Source organism: Leguminivora glycinivorella, chromosome 19 (assembly GCF_023078275.1).
Source record: "Leguminivora glycinivorella isolate SPB_JAAS2020 chromosome 19, LegGlyc_1.1, whole genome shotgun sequence".
In the NCBI taxonomy this organism is placed as follows: domain Eukaryota; kingdom Metazoa; phylum Arthropoda; class Insecta; order Lepidoptera; family Tortricidae; genus Leguminivora; species Leguminivora glycinivorella.
The window spans coordinates 14,081,969-14,104,349 of record NC_062989.1 but is presented as its reverse complement, the minus strand read 5'-3'; the positions used below and the strand labels follow the sequence as shown (position 1 = coordinate 14,104,349).

Here is a 22,381-nt window from a genome sequence, read left to right as displayed (position 1 = left end):
GTTTATACTGTGCCTTGGTGGAACCCCTTGGCCAAGCGTGTAGAGGGCTACTTGGCCATATGTTGGCAGTTGGGGCTAGCGCTGGCCGGCCAACCGACTGGAGTCGGTTTTTTGTCCACACATCAAAGGATCTTGGCGCCAATGGCCAACTGCGTTCACACGTTGGCACCTCATTCAGTTTGTCGTCAGCCGTCAGAGAGGACAGTAGTGAAAGATTTACGAAAATAATAAGATTATCTATACCAATAATAGTGTTGATTTTAGGAAATACAATACCCTTGCAAATGTTTAATGTATTTGCTAAACAGATAATTGTGCTTATCAGAATATTCAAAAAAATATTAATATTTCAGATAATTTAATTTTATCACGAGGTTATTATTTATTAATTAAATTTTGCTGACAACGTGAATGACCTAGAATTATCTAGCCTTTCCCATTCTAGTGATTGGTTCACCAATGTGTAAACAGCGACTCTTATCTAGGCCAAGGGGCTGCTCCAAGGGTTGGCCCAACCGTTGGCCCCATGTGTACAGCGGCCATATATACTCTGTCAAACAAGTCTGTCAGTAAATAAGAACAAAGAAAACTATATGCATCCTTTTCTTTAGGGTGCTAGAGAAAAAGATACCTAAGATAGTTTCCTTTGTTCTTATTTACTGACAGACTTGTTTGACAGAGTATAATATGGATTTTTGCTAGCTAGATATTAACTGCTGACTCAAAACACATCATAAAGTTTAGAAAAAAATGAATAGACTTTTTACTCCTGACTTTTACACACAAATAAACTGTCATTAAGTCATCAAAGCGTCAAATTCAACAATCCACATCACAAAATTACAAAATGCTCACTCAGAATTTCTCCGATGTAAATTTTGCGCGCGCTGTACCGCAACGAATTGGCGATTTCGAATTCAAAATTACAGATGGCAGTATTAAGAGAAGGTGTTCTTATAAGCTTTGTAATAAGCTGGATTGTCGCAAGTTTTGGCATACGCCCTACACGGCTTATGATGAAGGGTTTGTAGGGCAACTGTGGCCTACTGTGTTGGCTGTGGGGATCGCTGAGGTGTTCTTTGGCGTGATTTTGATATCCATAGTGATTGCTAATAGGGAGAAATATGATGGCATTTATGGAGCTGATGCGGCTAAAAGTAAGTATTGAACGATTTATCGTAGCGTCTTTGTAGCGAAGGAAAAGTTAAACTATGGTGTGATACTATACAGCACGACCACGGATGATTTTATTAATTCTGATGCGGTACAAATTCACGAAAAAAATGTACTTTTTTGTACTGACGTTTAAAAAAAATGTACCCTTGTGATTTTGGAGTTTCGACATGGGTTGTGGTCGTGCTAGATAGGTACTCCCTGGCACGACCGCACTAAGTTTTTCAAGTAATTTACATAGTACAATTTCAAAACACTTGTTTAGTATTCATTTGACCATCAAATTAAACATAAATATAGTGTGGTTGTGCCAGGAAGTACCACCTATCTAGCACGACCACACCCCATGTCAAAACTCCGAAACCATGAGGGTATTTTTTTTTAAAAGGTAAGTACAAAAAAGTACTTTTTTTTTCGTCAATTTGTACTGCAACAGAAATTTAAAATCTCATTAAATATAGTGTAGTCGTGCCAGGGAGTACCTACCTAGCACGACCACGGGCCCTATGTCGAAACTCCAAAATCATAAGGGTACATTTTTTTTAAACGTCAGTACAAAAAAGTACATTTTTTGTCGTGAATTTGTACCGCATCAGAATTAATAAAATCATCCGTGGTCGTGCTGTATAGTATCACACAAACTATGCCCCAGTACACTGTGTCTACTGTGCGCCTTACCTCACATCAAGTGTTACCATAACATTACTTTTTTTTAATACTACGTCGGTGGCAAACAAGCATACGGCCCGCCTGATGTAAAGCGGTCACCGTAACTTATGGACGCCTGCAACTCAAACAGTGTCACATGCGCGTTGCCACCCCATTAGAAACTTGTATATTCTTTTGCTGTGTTAAGTACACAGCAAAAAGGAGTGTACAAGTTCTTAGGAGGGTTCGGGTTGCAGACGACTCAAAGGACAATAGACGGAACAAGTTAGTTCCGTAAGTCCTCCCGTCATCAGAACACCGCACCCTCGTTGGGCTCTGGCAGCCTTACTCACCGGCAGGAACACAACACTATGAGTAGGGTCTAGTGCTATTTGGCTGCGGTCTTCTGTAAGGCGGAGGTACTACCCCAGTTGGGCTCTGCTCTAGATTCGAGCGAGACGAAACATGTTATGTATTGAATTTTACTTTCATTAGACTTATATTGACCGGGATATAGACCGTGATTACCTTTTTGATTTTTGTCGAGCTCCCGATATTTCGACGCAGTCCTAAGGTAATTTCGACGGAACGCCACTACATACCGAGATTGGTAAGAGAAGCCATTGAGATTCACAAATATAAAAATTTCAATCGTGAGGATGGCTTCAAACTATCTAATGTATGGAATCCAGTGATTTGTTTGTGTAAAAAACCGGTGAAGTCAGAATTGAACAAACGTAGTGACACTGTGAGTGTAGTGTGTTTGGACAGACCATCGAGTGTGAACGCGACCAGTGGTAACGCTGAAAGTGAACGCAGCCGACGCGCGCGAAGGAGGGTAGATCGCGCGCTGTCTATACAACTTTAACATCCACCCGCCTTCGTCAGTTTTCTGTGATCATGATGCATGCAACTGCGTCGAAATATCGGGAGCTCGACAAAAATCAAAAAGGTAATCACGGTCTATATCCCGGTCAATATAAGTCTAATGAATTTTACTTCTTTATTATTAATTCTAGTAATAAGCCTAACAAGTATTGTTGGACTGCTGACGTTGATTCTCTGCGGAACCATGTTACTCTCAGCGCTCATACTGGACTTGCGCAAAATCATGTGGGTAAGTAAGAAGCATTTAAAGCTTTAATGGAATTAAGTAATAACCTTACTTAACCACAAAATTAAAATTTTGTATAACCCCCGACCGCGACATAGTAGATCGATTTTCATGAAACATGGCTAAGAACACTCCCGACTTACTCAGCTTTCAGACAAGAAAAACTAAATCTAAATCGGTTCATCCGTTTGGGAGCTACGATGCCACAGACAGACACACACGGACAGACAGACAAACAGACAGACAGACATGTCAAACTTATAACACCCCTTCGTTTTTGCGTCGGGGGTTGAAAAGGAGTGTTATTGTTTATTTGTGTGTGCAAAACTCGTCTTCAAGTGGCGCCATATTCTGTCATAACTTTTTAATGTGCCGCCTCATTGGGAAAATTCCTTTGGAAATTTTAAGCGCATAAAGTATTGTCATTTAGTTTGTAATTTAATTTGTATTATCTGACATTCGTATAACTGCGTATTTTTGTGTTTGCCACACGATTCAATAAATAAATTGGGTGTGCAGTGGGGCAGGCCCTGCCGCGTGTATGTCAAACAATTGAAGCTCATACATGTGTCCTGAGTCGACGCTGCATAGGTTGCGCGCACGCTCGTCCACCCCGCTGCACGCCCCGCTTAACGATCCGCTCCGAGCGTCCACTCAGACCTTACACTAACCCCCTTATTTATAAACGTACTCTAAAGTTTTTTTTTTTTTTCAAAAAGGTAATCAAGTAATCATTTCATTTCATTTATTTATTTCTCACATATAAGCTACAGTGTTTCACCAAAACGCTTACACGGTATACAATAAAAGACTAAGAGCTAAACAAAGCTAAATTATGGTCTATATCCCGGTTAATATAATGTACTCTAAAGTTATCAAGCCGATAAAGTTCATTTGTCCTTTTCTATCACGCCAATACGTCGGAAAAGGACAGTAGTTATTAGTTACACAAGGGGGAAAAGTTGTATTTTAACACACGAGAAGTAATATTTATAGATAGATAGAATACTCTTTATTGCAGCAAAAGATACAGTGGAGAGAAAACAAATGATTATAAATAGGGGCAGACAACAGGCGGTCTTATCGCTAAAGAGCGAACTCTACCAGACAACCTTTTTTTACCAGTTATTTGTTATACAAGGGGGCAAAATTGTATTTTAACGCCGAGTGTGGAATTAAAAAACAAGCAAGTGAAAGGATACTATAGTTGAACCACGAGCGAAGCGAGTGGTTCGAGAATAGAATCCTGAACTTGCGAGTTTTCTAACACAGGAAAAGTAAAATACATTTGCACCCGAGTGTAACACAAAACCTTTCCCCTCAGTATAGCGAGGAAACTACAACGCAAAAAACGCGTTTGTCACTGCTTCCAGTAGTTCCACAGGTGGTAAATCATCTTTATTACTAGATTCACCTACTTTTATCAATTTTAAAGCAGTTAATTTGACTTTATTCAAAGTCAAATTACTTTACCCACTAGTGGATAAAATTCGTTTTTACCCGCTGGTATTAAAGGACAAAACACGCGTTTCCGAGCTAGTGAGGGGAAAACGAACTTTATCGGCTTGATAACTTTAGTGAACGTTTATGAATAAGGTGGTAAGAGTTGAACAAGCGCGGATCCAGCTTCGTGCCCAGGGGGGGGTCACGTGGTAAAGCCCCGGGGCCCCAGGGGGGGGGGTCACGTGGTCTATTTGTATGGCCAACTTAGGCTCCAGGGGGGGTCATGACCCCCATGACCCCCCCCCTGGATCCGCGCATGGAGTTGAACTTACCTTTTCAGATCCGAATATTGACCTCTACCGGACTAAGCGGTTATGTTGTCATCCTTTCAGTCCTTAAAATGCATTTCGCTCTTCTTGCCATCGAAGGAACTGAAGGAAGTAAGATTTAAGACATGATCTGTTTCTGTATTTTGTTTTCTACTTCTGCGGGCAAAAACTAGTACTACATATTTAATACTATTTCTTCTATCTAGATCCAGGTCCGGTTTCAGCAACACAAACTATGCTATTGAGCGACGCGGGCATGCTAGAAGTCTTCACTCTACTCGGAGCAGGTAAATTCCTATTGAATGGTGCACTGAATTACCAGTCATATTATACTCAGCTTAAACACGGTGTTATATGAGGGATTTGAAAGAGCCATGGAGCGCAGCATATTAGGTGTAAAATTTAGGGATCGGATCCGGAACACCACACTGCGCTCTAACGCCGTGTCTTGTGTGGGCGACGACGGTCGCGCCGTCGCGTCTCATACTTCCATATCGATAAGGTTTGATTTCGTATGCGTCGCATCGCCGTCGCGCGACCATCGCGCGACCGTCGCCCACGCAAGCCACCGCGTAAGACTCAAATAATAGACGTAACTCGGAAAGCGGCTGAAAATGATAAAAAAAATGTTTTTGCCAATTTAACTAAAATTGATACACGGGGTGATTCCTGATAATGAACCTAGCTACGTGTCGAATTTAACGGAAACCAAAAAACACGGTGTATACAAATCCATACTAATATTATAAATGGGAAAGTGTGTGTATCTGCTTGTTTGTCCGTCTTTCACGGCAAAACGGAGCGACAAATTGACGTGATTTTTTAAGTGGAGATAGTTGAAGAGATGGAGAGTGACGTAGGCTACTTTTTGTCTTTCTAACGCGAGTGAAGTCGCGAGCAAAAGCTAGTTTTCATATAAAAGACAATTGCTCTCGTCTCAAGTAATACTTTTTATAATTGTAGGTAAATAAAATAGCTTTAAACCAGTATCTAGTAACAGCTAACAATACTAGAGCATACGTAATGCTATGTCGCAAGCGATGCAAGTATAATAGGGGTTATGTCGCCATATTATGTAAATATACTATGTTAATGCTAAACCGTAATACCTAACCGCTAGGCTTAGACTTTTTAGTTTATTTTATTTTTAGAACCGGTTTACGCAAAGAGAATTGCTTAACTTAAAAGATATTTAGTTTTTTTTCTGCGTTTGTCGCTGTTTTTTTTTTATTAGTTTTTAAATATTAGGCTAGATTTTTAACAAATCTTAGAGCCACTTGTACCACCCACTTAACTCAAGGTTAGTGGGCTGTCAAATGTCAAATTCCATATAAAACTCCATTTTCGGTGATGCGACCCCAAGCATAAATTAAATATAACAAGATCATACCATCCCATACATTAAAATGCGACCGCCTAAGACCGCGCTTACACTCCACCACACATAGATGGCGCAACAAAAAAATGTCTTGTAGCTTTCGATTATACTTGTAGATGGCGTTAAGTGTCACTTTTGACATAGATTTACGGCTCGGAATTGACACTTAATGCCAATCTACAAATAATCGGTGGCAACAAGGCATTTTTTGTGGCGCCATCTATGTGTGGTGGAGTGTAAGCGCGTTCGTAGGCGGTCGCATTTTAATGTATGGGATGGTATGATCTTGTTATATTTAATTTACGCCCCAAGGTATAAAAGAAGAAACTGACTGACTGACATATCAACGCGTAGCCGAAACCGCTGGTCCTATAAATTCCAAAGGCAGGTAGGTTCCTTATACGGTGTAAAGGAGCACTAAGAAAGGATTTTTCAAAATTCACCTCCTAATGGGGTGAAATGGGGGTCCAAAGTTTGTATGGGAAAACAAAATTATTTTGATAATTTTATTCAAATCTTAGTACGCGGGCAAAAGCTAGTATAATATAATAAATAAATATCGGGGGACACCTTATTACCTTACATATAAAAGTAAAATATAAAAACACAAAAAATACAATGCAGTAAGTAAATGTCGCCTTAATGGTAACCGACAAAGTGGGACGTTTTACTAAACACACTCACATTTTATTGTCTTTAAATGTTAACTTTAGCATAACGTACGGTCAACCGGGGTGGCTTTAAAACACAGGGGCGACTTTGAAAATTTCGTTTTAAAGTCATACTGTAAGACAAGTAAATTCGCGATTTTCTATGGTATACCGGGTGATTCATGAGTCGTGAGCAGGAGTGAATAGGGTACTGGGGAGGGTCACGCTGAGCAACTTTCATAATGGGGCAACACTGAATTGTGATTATTTTTCTTAACTATGATTTAATTGATAAGTACTTAATTGATAGCTAATTATCAATTACGTTCTAATTATGACTTAATTGATGATTAACTATCAATTAAGTCATAGTTAAGAAAAAAAAAATATCACAATTTAGTGTTGCCCCATTATGAAAGTTGCTCAGTGTGACCCTCCCCAGTACCCTGTTCACTCCTGCTCACGACTCATGAATCACCCCTGTACCTATAGTTACATGACTAGTTACATGAACAGTAAATGATAAATAATATTATTTTTAAAGCCGTTCAAATACCATCAAAGTAACCCCAAATTTTCCTAAAGCCACCCCGGTCGACTACTTTTGATGAATCGTACTATGTGTAGAAGGGTTAAGTACCTACTTAGTCTTAGCAACGCGTATGTAGGTACGTGACGTGAGCAATTCCCGATAAGTTTGTACATTTGAATCACGTCCTTGATTTTGATAAAAATTGGTAGGCTGATAGAGTCCAGGATGCTGTGCAAGATCCACTAGGTTTCCCAAAATGTCCTATATAGTTTGTATGAAACCTTCCTTGTTTGTTATCAGATTTCTATACATTTTCGGTAACAAAAAAGGAAAGTTTCATACAATCAACCTAGGACATTTTGGGAAACCTAGTGGATCTTGCTCAGCATCATGGACTCTATCAGCCTACCAATTTTTATCCAAATCGGAGACGTGATCCAAATGTACAAACTTAACGGGAATTGCTGACGTTATGATTTCGTAACTGATGCATGCATAACGAATAACAAAGGTTAATGTTATGATATTGTGAATGTGCAAATAGTTGCATTCCAAACTGCAATGGTTTTACTGTTATATTATAAATATATAATAATAAATAGTGGGGACACCTCACACAGATCAACTTAGCCCCAAACTAAGCAAAGCTTGTACTATGAGTGCTAAGCGACGATATACATACTTAAATAGATAAATACATACTTATATACATAGAAAACATCCATGACTCTGGAACAAATATCTGTGCTCATCACACAAATAAATGCCCTTACCGGGATTTGAACCCAGGACCGCGGCTCACTACCGACTGAGCCAGACCAGTCGTCAATCGTCAATTTTATACTAAATATTGGTAGATTTAGTATAAAATTTAACAAACTCATCATCCTCCTTGCGTTATCCCGGCATTTGCCGCCGCTCATGGGAGCCTGGGGTCCGCTGTGACAACTAATCCCAAGATTTGGCATAGGCACTAGTTTTACGAAAGCGACTGCCATCTGACCTTCCAACCCAAAGGGTAACTAGGCCTTATTGGAATTAGTCCGGTTTCCTCACGATGTTTTCCTTCACCGAAAAGCGACTGGCAAATATCAAATGACATTTCGCACATAAGTTCCGAAAAACTCATTGGTACGAGCCAGGGTTCGAACCCGCGACCTCCGGATTGAAAGTCGCACGCTCTTCCCGCTAGGACACCAGCGCTCTTTTAACTTTTAAAATTTAGGTAAGTAACTAAATTTTTCAAAAAGCATAAACGTCTGCAATTGTTGCCACTAATATAGGCTTAGAATAAATTTAAATTTAACATGGTTGGTTGGGCAGGATATATCTGTTGGATGCATCCAGACAGATGGGCCAAAAAAGCGACCGAATGGGCACCACCAATTACCCGAGGCTGAGGTAGGCCAAAAATGAGATGGCGGAAAGACCTGGCCCCGTAGCCGAATGGCATTTCTCCGACGCGAAACGAAAACGAAACGCCGCGAAAGGTAGTCTGGCTTTGTCGCGCCAATACGCAAGAGCGATAGAGATAGATATCTACTAGCGTTTCGTTTCGTGAGCGTTTCTGCCATTCGGCTACGCACCCTGGACTGATTTTGTGGCGATTGGCAGGAGCATTCACAAAGCCGTGACGAGTGGCGAAAAACAGGGGAGGCCTTTGCCCAGCAGGGGCCCACTGCTGGGCAAAAAAATGGTTGGTACATCTTAACTGGTAAATTTTCCACTGACTTGGAATCCTGATTGCCGTTTAAGTATAATGAAATTATCTTTCGGTAGATGTCGCTACAGGTTCCATTGACTTTTATGGTGGAAAATTTCGCTTCCTTGTTTGAAATTTTAGAGGCTCAGCTGGCAGAGGGCTGGAGTATCAATCCATTGGCCAAGGTTCAAGTCTCGCCTAAGATAGTAGAGCATTTCTTTTTTTTTGCCATTTTTTTAGGGAATTTTAGATCAATTGTACTGAGTCACGAGTACTTTTATCTCACTGGGAGACAAAAAGTGTCCCAGAATTTCCATACATTTTTGTTACTTTCCTCTTTTGTTGCCCCACACATGTATGGAAAATGGTAACAAAATAAGAAAAAATCGTATGGGACAATTTTTTTAACTACTAGGATAGAAAAAGCTAGTGATTCTGAGTAGAAATAGCATATTTTTGTTCAAAAATAGCACATTTCATATAAAAATATATATGTATATATATATATTATAGGACATTCTTAAAAGTGGCGAAAAAAAAGAAACCCTCCAGTAAGTAATTTTCTACTTTTAAAAATATTACTATTTCATTTTCTTATTTTCAGTACTTCATTTCTTCGGCGACATTGCAGTTTTCACCTACTACAACCTGAGGTACATTCAGCCAACACTGTTCTATACTGGACAAGTTGAACATATTTGATCGTAGATGGCGTTACTAAGTAAACGATTTGTTACCCACAACAAAAAACTTTAAATTTTCAAGTGATTGTTTCATTATTCCTATTAAGTTTAGAATTAATTCAAAAGTGTAAATAATGCTTTATCGGGTGAAGCTTGAACTCGCAGCCTCTGGCGCCATCTATCGTGAAAAGTTGGAGGTTTTGAACGTTACTAAAAGAGAATTGTGCGTCGATATTATAGCGTGTATATGCGTAATTTCGTGTGTTGAGTAGTTTCAAAAATACCTCTACAATTCAGTATAACTGAACAAATTGAAATAGATCTTTGTGAAGAGTTAAAATGTCGTGAAGTAAAATTAATTATATAAAATTTAATTATAATGGATACTTTCGGTGCACGAATGAACGAACTTATATGTCTGTGACTTTACCTTTTATGATTTTGTTTGAAAATACTGATTGTATATTTTACATCGTGGAAAATAAACGTAAATTCAAACCTAATATCTAACTTTTTTTCACAACATGACCTCGTGTGTTTAGTAAAATGTCCCACTTTCTTGCTAACCATAAAGACGAGATTTGCTTGTATCTTCCTTCATATGAATTACAATAACATTTTATTTATTTATTTATTTAAACTTTATTGCACAAATTATCAATAAAAAGTACAAATGGCGGACTTAACGCCTTAAGGCATTCTCTACCAGTCAACCATTGGGCAAAACATAGATAGTTAGTTTGGTGCACTATATTATAGAGCCAGTATGAGATTGTAATGATTAAATACAAGTCGAGTTATGTTGTAATTAAGTAATTAACTTTGTAAACTGTCACTCCTTTAACATGTGTAGCTAAACTGTAAGTGTTAATATAAGGAATAACAAATAAACGAAAAAAAAATGAAATTAATAAACTCACACAACGGCTTTAGGCCGTTTTCACATTATCCGATCCGATATCGGGTGTCGGACCGACATCCTACACCCGATAAACGCTTCCGATAGTGTCGGATGTCGGTCGGGTAAAACGCATTGTTCCAAATCAATGGAGTATGATTTTGTATCAAAAAATATTTTTAATTTTGTTTATATTTAATAATTATACGCACTACATTTCAAATATTTTATTGTAAAATTTAAATAACGATCATAAAAATACTCAAGAGTGGCAGCTAAAATAAATAATTTTACATTTAACTATATCTAGACTAAAAGATGAAAAAAATAGTATCCGCAATTCGGACCGATGAATACCAATATTTTTTTTTCAACAGAAATTCATCATTAACAGCTGTTTAATAGACGCCATTTTTGTCACGCACACTATTACAAACGTATACCAACATTATATACGCACACATACAAATATTATCTGCCGACAGCTGGCGGGGGGTCCGGCATGCCAAAAATGTCTGCCGATATCGGCAGTTCGATGGTGCCTCGGACAAAAACTGTCGTAGGATAGTGCCATCTGGATTAAATCCGCAATTTTTGCGTTTTATATCGTTTTTTAGTAATAATGATCTATCAAATACATAAATAAAGACCTGGAAGCGCATAAATCTTACATTTTACATCCTTCCTACATCCGATATCGGATCGGATAATGTGAAAACGGCCTTATTAGCAATCGACAAAGTGGGACGTTTTACTAAACTCGCTCACCTCTTTGTAACCATACTAATAATATAAATGGGAAAGTGTGTGTGTCTGTTTGTTTGTCCGTCTTTCACGTCAAAACGGAGCGACGAGTTGACGTGTTAAGTGGAGATAGTTGAAGGGATGGAGAGTGACATAGTCTACTTTTTGTCTCTTTTTAACTAACCTCACACTTCCCTAAAATGGGGGGTGGAAGTTTTTTCGAATTTAACGCGATCGAAGCCGCGGGCAAAAGCTAGTATGTACCTTATAATTCTGCTCGTACTTTTTTTTTAGAAAAAAGTCTACAAACTTTTAATTAGATAAGCACTGTTCAAGTAATTCTGATCACAGACTAATTAAAACCTAAAACTCATTTATAGGAATCCTAAAATTCAAACAACGTGAAATTCAAAGACTAATTTCGACTATAAAATCTCACTAAAATATTAACTTTATGCATCTTGTTTTAAGGTTTAACGTCGTTTAAAAATAATTCACTAAATAATATGTATTAAAATTGATGTAAAATCTTTTTGTACAATAAATTCTCCTAGTAAAAGTCTCATATTAAATTTACGGGTGCTTTTAAATGATTTAAAACTGTTAATGGTTTGATATCGGTATTTACACGTCTGGGGTGTGAACCCTTTAGATTTTATCGAAGGGTTTGTCAATATAATTATTCTGACGTCGACGTGGTACCCGTCAAAAATTATCTGCCCCTTAGCACAACTTGCCTTGTCGCGCGCGAGTCCATACTTGAAGCGCGCTTGGTGTATGGACTTGCGCGCAACAAGGCAAGTTGTGCGAAAGGGGCTGGTGTACATGCGCGGATCCAGGGGGGGGTCATGGGGGTCATGACCACCCCCCCTGGAGCCTAGGTTGGCCATACAAATAGACCACGTGACCCCCCCCCTGGGGCCTGGGCCTTTACCACGTGACCCCCCCTGGGCACGAAGCTGGATCCGCGCTTGCTGGTGTCCTTTATGTTATCCCTGAAGGCTAGGCGCCTGAATTTACAACTGCACGTTTTGAAACAAACAATAACTTTCAGGTCGCGTAAATCCAGCTTTACACCTTGGCTTACACCTTCTATACGAATTCTTTACAGCCCCTCTAGATAGCACAACTTGCCTTGTCGCGCGCGAGTCCATACTTGAAGTCGCGCGCTTGATGTATGGACTCGCGCGCGACGACAAGGCAAGTTGTGCTAGAGGGTCAGGTTTACTATTTTATTGGTATTGTAAAACCGCTTTTTAAAAAAGGTAATAGAGAGGATTTAGGGAGTTATAGGCCGGTAGCATTACTTTCCATTTTCTCTAAAATTATAGAAAAGTTATTTATAACTCTATTTATGGATATTTTGAAAAAAATAACTTATTCGCGAAAGAGCAAATGGGATTTCGTAAAGGCAAGTCCATTAATATGGCAATTTTTGACCTAATGCGTGTTGTAATTTCAAATATGGATAAGCGGATTCCAGTATCAGCTCTTTACATGGATATGTCGAAAGCGTTCGACTTTGTAGATCATAGAATATTGCTAGACAAATTATATAAATATGGAGTTAGAGGTAATGCACATAGTTTAATTAAGTCTTACTTAGATAATCGAAAACAGATAACTCAAATAAATAGACTATGCATCAAAACGAAAACCGAACATACGTATTCATCAAAAGTTAGAAAAATTCAATTTGGTGTGCCCCAGGGCAGCGTCTTAGGACCCTTATTATTTATAATTTATATTAATGATTTACCACGAGCTATCGAGTATCCAATGGTTCTTTTCGCTGATGACAGTACCATAATGTTCTCTTGTAAAGATACTGAAACGTATGAAAATGAGATATCAAATACATTAGAAACAGTAATACATTGGTTAAATAATAATAACTTGAAAATTAATTTAGATAAAACCAAAATAATGACATTTAAACAAAGACGAACTGACGGATGCAATTTAAATATTACCTATAAGGATCATCACATTGACGAAACAGATGTTACAAAATTTTTAGGCATAAGTGTAGATCATAAATTGACATGGAGTAACCAAATTGACACTATATGTAAGAAACTGCATCAATTTTCATATGTTTTATATAATTTAAGAAAGATTGTGAATGAAACGGTTGTTTTAACAGCATATCAAGCCTATGTAACATCGACGCTAAGGTATGGTATTATATTCTGGGCAAACTCAGTTGACAGAGAAGTCGCATTTAAAGCACAAAAAAGATGTATTAGGTCATTATGTGGTATCCAGCAACTAGGTTCATGTAAATCATATTTTAAAAAGTCAGGAATATTAACTCTTCCTTGTCTGTACATTTTCGAAATGGTAGTTTTTGTTAAGAGCAATCCGCAGTTGTTCCAACATTTTAAAAGTGTACGTCTTAGAAATAAAATTAATTCGTTGCCTTCTAATACAGCTTTATTTAGGAAAAGTATATTAGGAATGGCTCCAAAAATTTTTAATAAACTTTCTGATGAGCTAAGAAATATTGACGACATTAATAGTTTTAAAAGCAAGGTATTTAAATTTTTAATTGATAAATCTTATTATAGTATTAGTGAATATTTGTTAGATAATAATTCGTGATAACTGTGCACAGCATGTAACACAGTACTTACTAAAAGTTGTACGCCTCACGGCACAACATAGTGAGACAAAAATGTATAATGAGACCTGTACTTATGTACCTAATACCTATGTTGGACAATTAAATGCTTTTTACTTTTTTTTACTTTTTACTTTTTTTACATACAGCGCTTCTAATACTTTGATACTTGATGGTGTAAGTATAGTACATATAGTTATAATAATCATCGGTAATATGTCAGTCTGTATAATAAAAATAACACGTTTAAACAGCGAAACTACGATTAAAAGGTTGATAAGCACCTGGCACCTTAAGGTGTCATCGCAAAGTGACAATAAACACTGATAAGGTTTTTCAATCTGACCGCCATTGTTATGTTTTGTTATAAATACGGTTTACGGTTTGTTTAGTTATTTATTTTATTTATCAAGACTTGTACCTAATATTTATGTAATTACTATTTATATATTGCTATATACAATTGTTGATTGTTAACAAAATCATTAATAAAAAATAACAGTGATAATATACGTGTTTCATTACTTACAGCACCACCACCAAGTATCAAAGTATTAGAAACGCTGTATTTTCGCACCTATAGCGGTGTGGTCTATCGCTTCACATTTCCAAAATAATCTATCTCAAATTTGCTGCTGTACAGATTTGAACCTTACAATTATCAGGATACAGTTGCTTCTTGTTGTCTTAGCGCGTGCAAATACAGAAGCTCCCGCTCAACACAAAAGGAACAATACCTTTGTTTAGAAACGTTCGTTTCAAAAAATTCATACTATACCGTAGAAAGTAGTGTAGCTACCTTAAGGTTGTCTGGAAGAAATCGCTCTTTAGCGATAAGACCGCCTGTTGTTTACCTTTGTTCGTGTTGCTTCCTTGTTTGTATTGTTGTATTTTATCAAAGTGTGCAATAAAGAGTATTTGTATTGTATTGTATACATACCTCGACAAGTAAAATAAAAAAGCCTTAGATCACATGTTTGTTGACCTCGGCTCCGCCTAGGCCGACAATTACATATCATCGGAGACATTTTTTACTGTACTTGCCTAAAAATTGGTTACTATTCAATTGATACTAATATTATAAATGGGAAAGTGTGTGTGTCTGTTTGTTTGTCCGTCTTTCACGGCAAAACGGAGCGACGAATTGACAAGATTTTTTTCCCCTCACTAGGTCGGAAACACGTGTTTTGTCCTTTAATACCAGCGGGTAAAAACGCATTTTATCCACTAGCGGGTAAAGTAATTTGACCTTGAATAAAGTCAAATTAACTGCTTTAAAATTGATAAAAGTAGGTGAATCTAGTAATAAAGATGATTTACCACCTTTGGAACTACTGGAAGCAGTGATAAACGCATTTTTTACGTTGTAGTTTCCTCGCTATAGTGAGGGGAAAAATTTTGTGTTACACTTGGGTGCAAATGTATTTTACTTCTCGTGTGTTAAAAAACTCGCAAGTTCAGGATTTTATTCTCGAACCAATCGCTTCGCTCGTGGTTCAACTATAGAGTCCTTTCACTGCTCGTTTTTCAATTCCACACTCGGCGTTAAAATACAACTTTGCCCCCTTGTATAACAAATAACTATTAAGTGGAGATAGTTGAAGAGATGGAGAGTGGCATAGGCTACATTTTGTCTATGCCTTAGTAATATTATATTTCTGAAATACATAATTATTTTGAATTCAATTCGTTGACTGTAGGTATACTTCCTTTACGGAGAATACTACATAATAAATTATACTTCCGGAACAGTGTATGTATCTGTGTTCGATTTATTGGTTAAACTTGTTAAAACTTCGGCTCGTGAATTATATGGGCTACAAGTTTCACAACTTTGGTCCCGCGAGACAAAGCCACGACTCCAGTGAAAAGTAAAGTAACTGTAGGTGCCGCCATTTTCGTTTCGTATGCTGAGAAATGTAATAGTAAGTCTTCTTCTTCCTCCTACCCTTATCCCACGTTATGTGGGGTCGGTACAACACGTCTTCCTCTTCCATTCTCCTCTATCATTCGTCATCTCAACACTCACATCTTTCTTCCTCATATCCTCTTTCACACAATCCATCCAGCGTTGTTTGGGTTTACCCCTCCCTCTCCATCCATCAACCTTCATCTCCAACATTCTTTTGCCTATATGACATTCATTCCTCCTCATTACATGACCGAACCACGCCAACCTGCCACTCCTCATCTTTTCCGTTATAGGCGCAACTTTCAAACTTCCCCTAATATACTCATTCCTGATCCGATCCATTCTGTAAGATAGTAAGTATTGGAGTATAAATATGTACCTCTATATTGGTTTTTCCTTCTAAAATGACGATCGGTCAGGGGCCCATTTCTCGAAACTACAAGTTACAATTTACATTAAGTGGTAGCAAAGACATATATAACTCTGTATAGACAGATAAAGTCTAAGAAAAAAACGTACCTCAGTACCATACAGAAAAAGGTACGGTGGCCTAAATGGCTTACACTTTTGGGGTAGGCTCAGCTAGATAGCGCTAGTATTAATATGTGACGTTTTAACACATATCAAGCTAAGAATATGGGCCAAATTGTCAAAACTGAGGTTCAAAAGTTTTAAGCCTGTGTCAAGAGATGGCAGTCTATGCACTGTGATTACACATTTTACTTCGATAGTAACTCTCTATATAATATTCGATCCTATTTGGTGGTAGTTACTGTCATTTATGACAGGTTGAAAAGAGACTTCCGCTTGTAACTTATAACTTTCAGCTTTGAAAAATGGGACACTGGTCTAGTGTTTAGTGACCCTGCCTGCTAACCAGCGGTCCTTGGTTTGAATGTCATTTATTTATAATGGGCACAGATATTTGTTTCTGAGTATATTAGTGTTTGTATATTACTATAATTATATCGTTGTTTGAGTACCCAATACGGCCAATACCCACTACACATTCTACAGAAGTCTTCGAAAAATTTATCGTGTGACTCAGTCAATCTGTATAAGAATGCGCTATAATATTTATTTCATTTATTTACGTCCAACATTTATTTAAGCAGTGGTCGTTGGGACGAATATGACACCATACAATTTAACATAGAGAAGCCCTCAGAATGAGGGAAAAAGGAATATGCAGGCGCGACAGACGATAAAAAAGCTTCTGTCGCTTTGATGTCCTAATTTATAAAGCAGATGTTTTATGAAATCATTAATTTGGCCGACCCTCCTAGTTATCTATCGTGATATATAGAATTATGAGACACCTAAAAATGATGAGAACGTTTCGTAATGAGTTTATAGCACGCACACCAAATGAAGAAAATGAATTATTTGAAAATTAACTTTATTGCAAAGTATTACGTATGATTCCTGGAGAAATAAAATTGAGTTATAAGTTTTGCGGTTAATTTTTGAAAAATAAATGAAGAATGGGGCATGAAAGCAGAATTTGCTGAATTTATGAATTGGATAATAAACGAATGGGCCTAAGTGCGTTTCCACATTATCTGATACAATACATGATCCGATTTTGGATAATATATAGGCTCGATACCCGATATCCTATACATTAAATTAAAGGATAGTGTTAAAACGGTCTAAGTCGATACCCTAATAGGTATGTTACCTTTTTAGATTTAATTTTATATGGGAATAACTGTCGCAATAATACACAACTTTTATTTTGGGTCGAATGCTGAAATCGCAAAAAAAATTGGTTGTCTCATAATTTCGACTATGACAGTTCCGCTCATATTTCTATGGAACAGCGTATTTTGTTTCGCGAATAAAAGTTGTTCATTATAACCTCAAAAGTCACTATGCAACATTTGAACGGCCCTATTTATTTCACCCTGTATATATTAGTGGGAATCCATACTATACTAATATTATAAATGGGAAAGTGTGTGTGTCTGTTTGTTTGTCCGTCTTTCACGGCAAAACGGAGCGACGAATTGACGTGATTTTTTAAGTGGAGATAGTTGAAGGAATGGAAAGTGACATAGGCTACTTTTTGTCTCTTCCTAACGCGAGCGAAGCTGTGGGCAAAAGCTAGTCCATACTAATATTATAAAATAGGAAAGTGTGTGTGTCTGTTTGTTTGTCCGTCTTTCACGGCAAAACGGAGCGACGAAGTGACGTGATTTTTTAAGTGGAGATAGTTGAAGGAATGGAAAGTGACATAGGCTACTTTTTGTCTCTTTCTAACGAATAAAGGAAAAATGTTATGGATACCTAATAAAACATAACTTGATTTTGCCATAATCGATGGAATCAGGCGTTACTTTGCGGAAATCCATGTTAATCGTAAACTAGAACTTTCCTTTGCTAATCCGCGAATAGATAACGTGCAAGTCAATCAGTGCTAACCTGTTATAATTACTTGCGTATTTTTTACATGCAATTAATTTTCCCACCCTAAAAATAAAAATAAATACGCAAATAAATATAACAACCCACCACCAAATATACAAAACTCGACACGTGTTTCGCCTCTCTACGAGGCATCCTCAGGAGCTGATGTTGACGGTCCGAAGTCCCGCAACTGACTGATCGTCCCCAGAATGGTCGGCCATATTTATACTTTGTCCACCCCCCCTACCAAGCAAGTTAGATGGAAAAATTCGTAATAACGGCGATGACGCAACATTCAACTGCTCATTAAGGATTAACCCCCTATTGTTGTACCTAATTATCTCCAACTGTTCTAGAACCCCCAAACGCAGCCCTTTCTCACATACATGTAAAACATCAAAAGAATGATTCTCTGATACAGTATGGTCACTCTCTATCAAATGCTTTGCAAAATTGGATCTCTCTGGATGGTTGTGCCTGTATGATGCCATATGCTCCTTATACCTAGTAGTGAAATTGCGGCCCGTTTGGCCCACGTACACTTTGTTACAAACATCACAGCTCAACTTATAAACCCCAGATTTTTCCCTTTCTCGATCCTATCTTTGCCGTTACAAAGCTTGGAGTGCAAAGTGTTATTTGTCCTAAAGGCCACAGGAATGCCGTTTGACATCAAAATCTTATAAATGTCCTCTGACACTTTGCCAACATAAGTAATGCTCGCTTGACACCTCTTAACCGGTTCAGAAGGACGTGCCGCATACAACATATTGTTAACCATAACCATTCGCTTCTTTCTGATGATGCCATCAACGATTGATTTATCATAACCGTTCGAAACTGCCAAGTGGTAAATATTGTCCAATTCGGCTCGATAGTGTTCTTCAGAAAGAGGCACAGACAACATCCTATGCACATAACAGTGAAAAGCGGCCAACCTATGCTGCCAAGGGTGTGTAGAAGAAGCTGGTATAACTGTATCAGTATGTGTAGGCTTGCGGTAAATTTGAAATTGATGGCTATTATTAACTCTAGTAATGGTCAAATCTAGAAAATTCAATGACTTGTCTTGCTCCAGTTCCTTCTTAAACTTGATCTTTGGATGTTTACTATTAAGCCCAGTAACAAATTCATCCAGCAGGTCCATACTCCCCGTCCAACAAATAATCAAATCATCTACGTATCTGAAGTAATACAATATATTATCATTCCCTGCAATATGCTGGTTCTCAAAGTGGTCCATAAAGATATCCGCCATTAAAGGACTCAGTGGAGAACCCATGGCTAAACCATCACTTTGCAAATAATACTGTCCCCCGAATCTAAAATAATTATGTTTCATACATATAGCAGTTAGATCTATCAACTCATCTACCTCCCCTGGATGTAAACGTTGCTTTTCAAAAAGGTCCCTTAGAATATCCAAAGTCTCCCCATACGGCACATTCGTAAACAAACTATCTACATCCAACGAAAGCAAGACAGCATTATCTGGAATAATAATATCTTTGATCTTTTCTATTAACTGCAAACTATTCCTCAATCAAATATAAGATATTAGCAAATTGCAAAATATGTGTTTTGAACTAGAATCTACCGCAAATAAAATAAATGATGACATGCTTATACAAAAGATTTTGACCATTTTACCTTCAACATTAAATTACTTCAGGACTGTATGGGAGGTAACTCCGAAGTCTGACCAAACCATACATACTTTGATCGAACGAATTCAAAAAGAACTTAAGCTTGTTGAAAATAATTATTCAATAGTAGTCAATTCAGATATAAATCACCAAACAGAGGAAGCAATGAAAAGCAATGAAAGAATTTGTTTTAATTGTAACCAACGAGGGCATATTGCGAGATTTTGTAATAATAAAAAATGCACAATATGCAATAAAAGTGGCCACACTTCCAGTGAATGTTTTTCTACAAAGGTATGTAGGAAATGTAACAGGAAAACCTTGACCATAAACCACGTACGTCTCCTAAGCTAAATAATCGATTCTAATCTTAAGATTCATAAGGATAACATTCCAGTTCGTCCAGTGGTCTCATATTTGGGTGCACCAACTTATAATCTAGCTAAGAGGTTGAATCACATTATTAGAGAAAAGTCTCAGTTCCGGCCGAAGTTTTGTTTGAGGAATAGTTTGCAGTTAATAGAAAAGATCAAAGATATTATTATTCCAGATAATGCTGTCTTGCTTTCGTTGGATGTAGATAGTTTGTTTACGAATGTGCCGTATGGGGAGACTTTGGATATTCTAAGGGACCTTTTTGAAAAGCAACGTTTACATCCAGGGGAGGTAGATGAGTTGATAGATCTAACTGCTATATGTATGAAACATAATTATTTTAGATTCGGGGGACAGTATTATTTGCAAAGTGATGGTTTAGCCATGGGTTCTCCACTGAGTCCTTTAATGGCGGATATCTTTATGGACCACTTTGAGAACCAGCATATTGCAGGGAATGATAATATATTGTATTACTTCAGATACGTAGATGATTTGATTATTTGTTGGACGGGGAGTATGGACCTGCTGGATGAATTTGTTACTGGGCTTAATAGTAAACATCCAAAGATCAAGTTTAAGAAGGAACTGGAGCAAGACAAGTCATTGAATTTTCTAGATTTGACCATTACTAGAGTTAATAATAGCCATCAATTTCAAATTTACCGCAAGCCTACACATACTGATACAGTTATACCAGCTTCTTCTACACACCCTTGGCAGCATAGGTTGGCCGCTTTTCACTGTTATGTGCATAGGATGTTGTCTGTGCCTCTTTCTGAAGAACACTATCGAGCCGAATTGGACAATATTTACCACTTGGCAGTTTCGAACGGTTATGATAAATCAATCGTTGATGGCATCATCAGAAAGAAGCGAATGGTTATGGTTAACAATATGTTGTATGCGGCACGTCCTTCTGAACCGGTTAAGAGGTGTCAAGCGAGCATTACTTATGTTGGCAAAGTGTCAGAGGACATTTATAAGATTTTGATGTCAAACGGCATTCCTGTGGCCTTTAGGACAAATAACACTTTGCACTCCAAGCTTTGTAACGGCAAAGATAGGATCGAGAAAGGGAAAAAATCTGGGGTTTATAAGTTGAGCTGTGATGTTTGTAACAAAGTGTACGTGGGCCAAACGGGCCGCAATTTCACTACTAGGTATAAGGAGCATATGGCATCATACAGGCACAACCATCCAGAGAGATCCAATTTTGCAAAGCATTTGATAGAGAGTGACCATACTGTATCAGAGAATCATTCTTTTGATGTTTTACATGTATGTGAGAAAGGGCTGCGTTTGGGGGTTCTAGAACAGTTGGAGATAATTAGGTACAACAATAGGGGTTAATCCTTAATGAGCAGTTGAATGTTGCGTCATCGCCGTTATTACGAATTTTTCCATCTAACTTGCTTGGTAGGGGGGTGGACAAAGTATAAATATGGCCGACCATTCTGGGGACGATCAGTCAGTTGCGGGACTTCGGACCGTCAACATCAGCTCCTGAGGATGCCTCGTAGAGAGGCGAAACACGTGTCGAGTTTTGTATATTTGGTGGTGGGTTGTTATATTTATTTGCGTATTTATTTTTATTTTTGCGGTGGGAGGGTGGGAAAATTAATTGCATGTAAAAAATACGCAAGTAATTATAACAGGTTAGCACTGATTGACTTGCACGTTATCTATTCGCGGATTAGCAAAGGAAAGTTCTAGTTTACGATTGATTTTGCCACTTTTACATGATATGTTCCGACTCCTATTTTCATATTTTGCTCTCCGACATCTTATTTATGTGTCCTAAAGAAAATAAGGGTCTTTTCTATCTTCAATTAGAGCAATGATCAAAGAACGCCCGTTTTTGGTATTTACCCGGTATAATTAGAGGAGACTAATTAGTATATATTATATTATTATATTAATAGCCTACATGGGCCGGCCATGTCTGTCGCATGCACCCACAGAGGTGGGCAAAAATTGCCACGGTTTGGGTGCCGCAAGACGGGCGAGGATCTGGCAGACCTAGGCGGAGATGGCGGGATGACCTGGACGCATATCTTAGCGACTGGCCGGAGATTGCTCAAGACCGTGACGGATGGAGATCCATGGGGGAGGCCTTTGC

The 22,381-nt window shown here is 37.9% G+C and overlaps 1 protein-coding gene across 1 annotated transcript; it reads left to right on the top strand.

Annotated features, from left to right (window-relative positions):
* The first annotated feature begins 856 nt into the window (after positions 1-856).
* LOC125236777 lies at positions 857-9,671 on the top strand. Its single transcript, XM_048143703.1, has 4 exons — positions 857-1,157; positions 4,719-4,818; positions 4,914-4,994; positions 9,574-9,671. The coding sequence occupies exons 1-4, from the start codon at positions 1,125-1,127 to the stop codon at positions 9,669-9,671; spliced, it is 312 nt and encodes a 103-aa protein (XP_047999660.1). The 5' UTR covers positions 857-1,124.
* The last annotated feature ends 12,710 nt before the right edge of the window (positions 9,672-22,381 follow it).

Coding starts and splice junctions, on each gene's coding strand:
- LOC125236777 (XM_048143703.1), top strand. CDS start 1,125: ATGATGGCATTTATGGAGCTGATGCGGCTAAAA. Junction 1,158..4,718: donor TGGAGCTGATGCGGCTAAAA/GTAAGTATTGAA, acceptor TTACCTTTTCAG/ATCCGAATATTGACCTCTAC. Junction 4,995..9,573: donor CTTCACTCTACTCGGAGCAG/GTAAATTCCTAT, acceptor TCTTATTTTCAG/TACTTCATTTCTTCGGCGAC.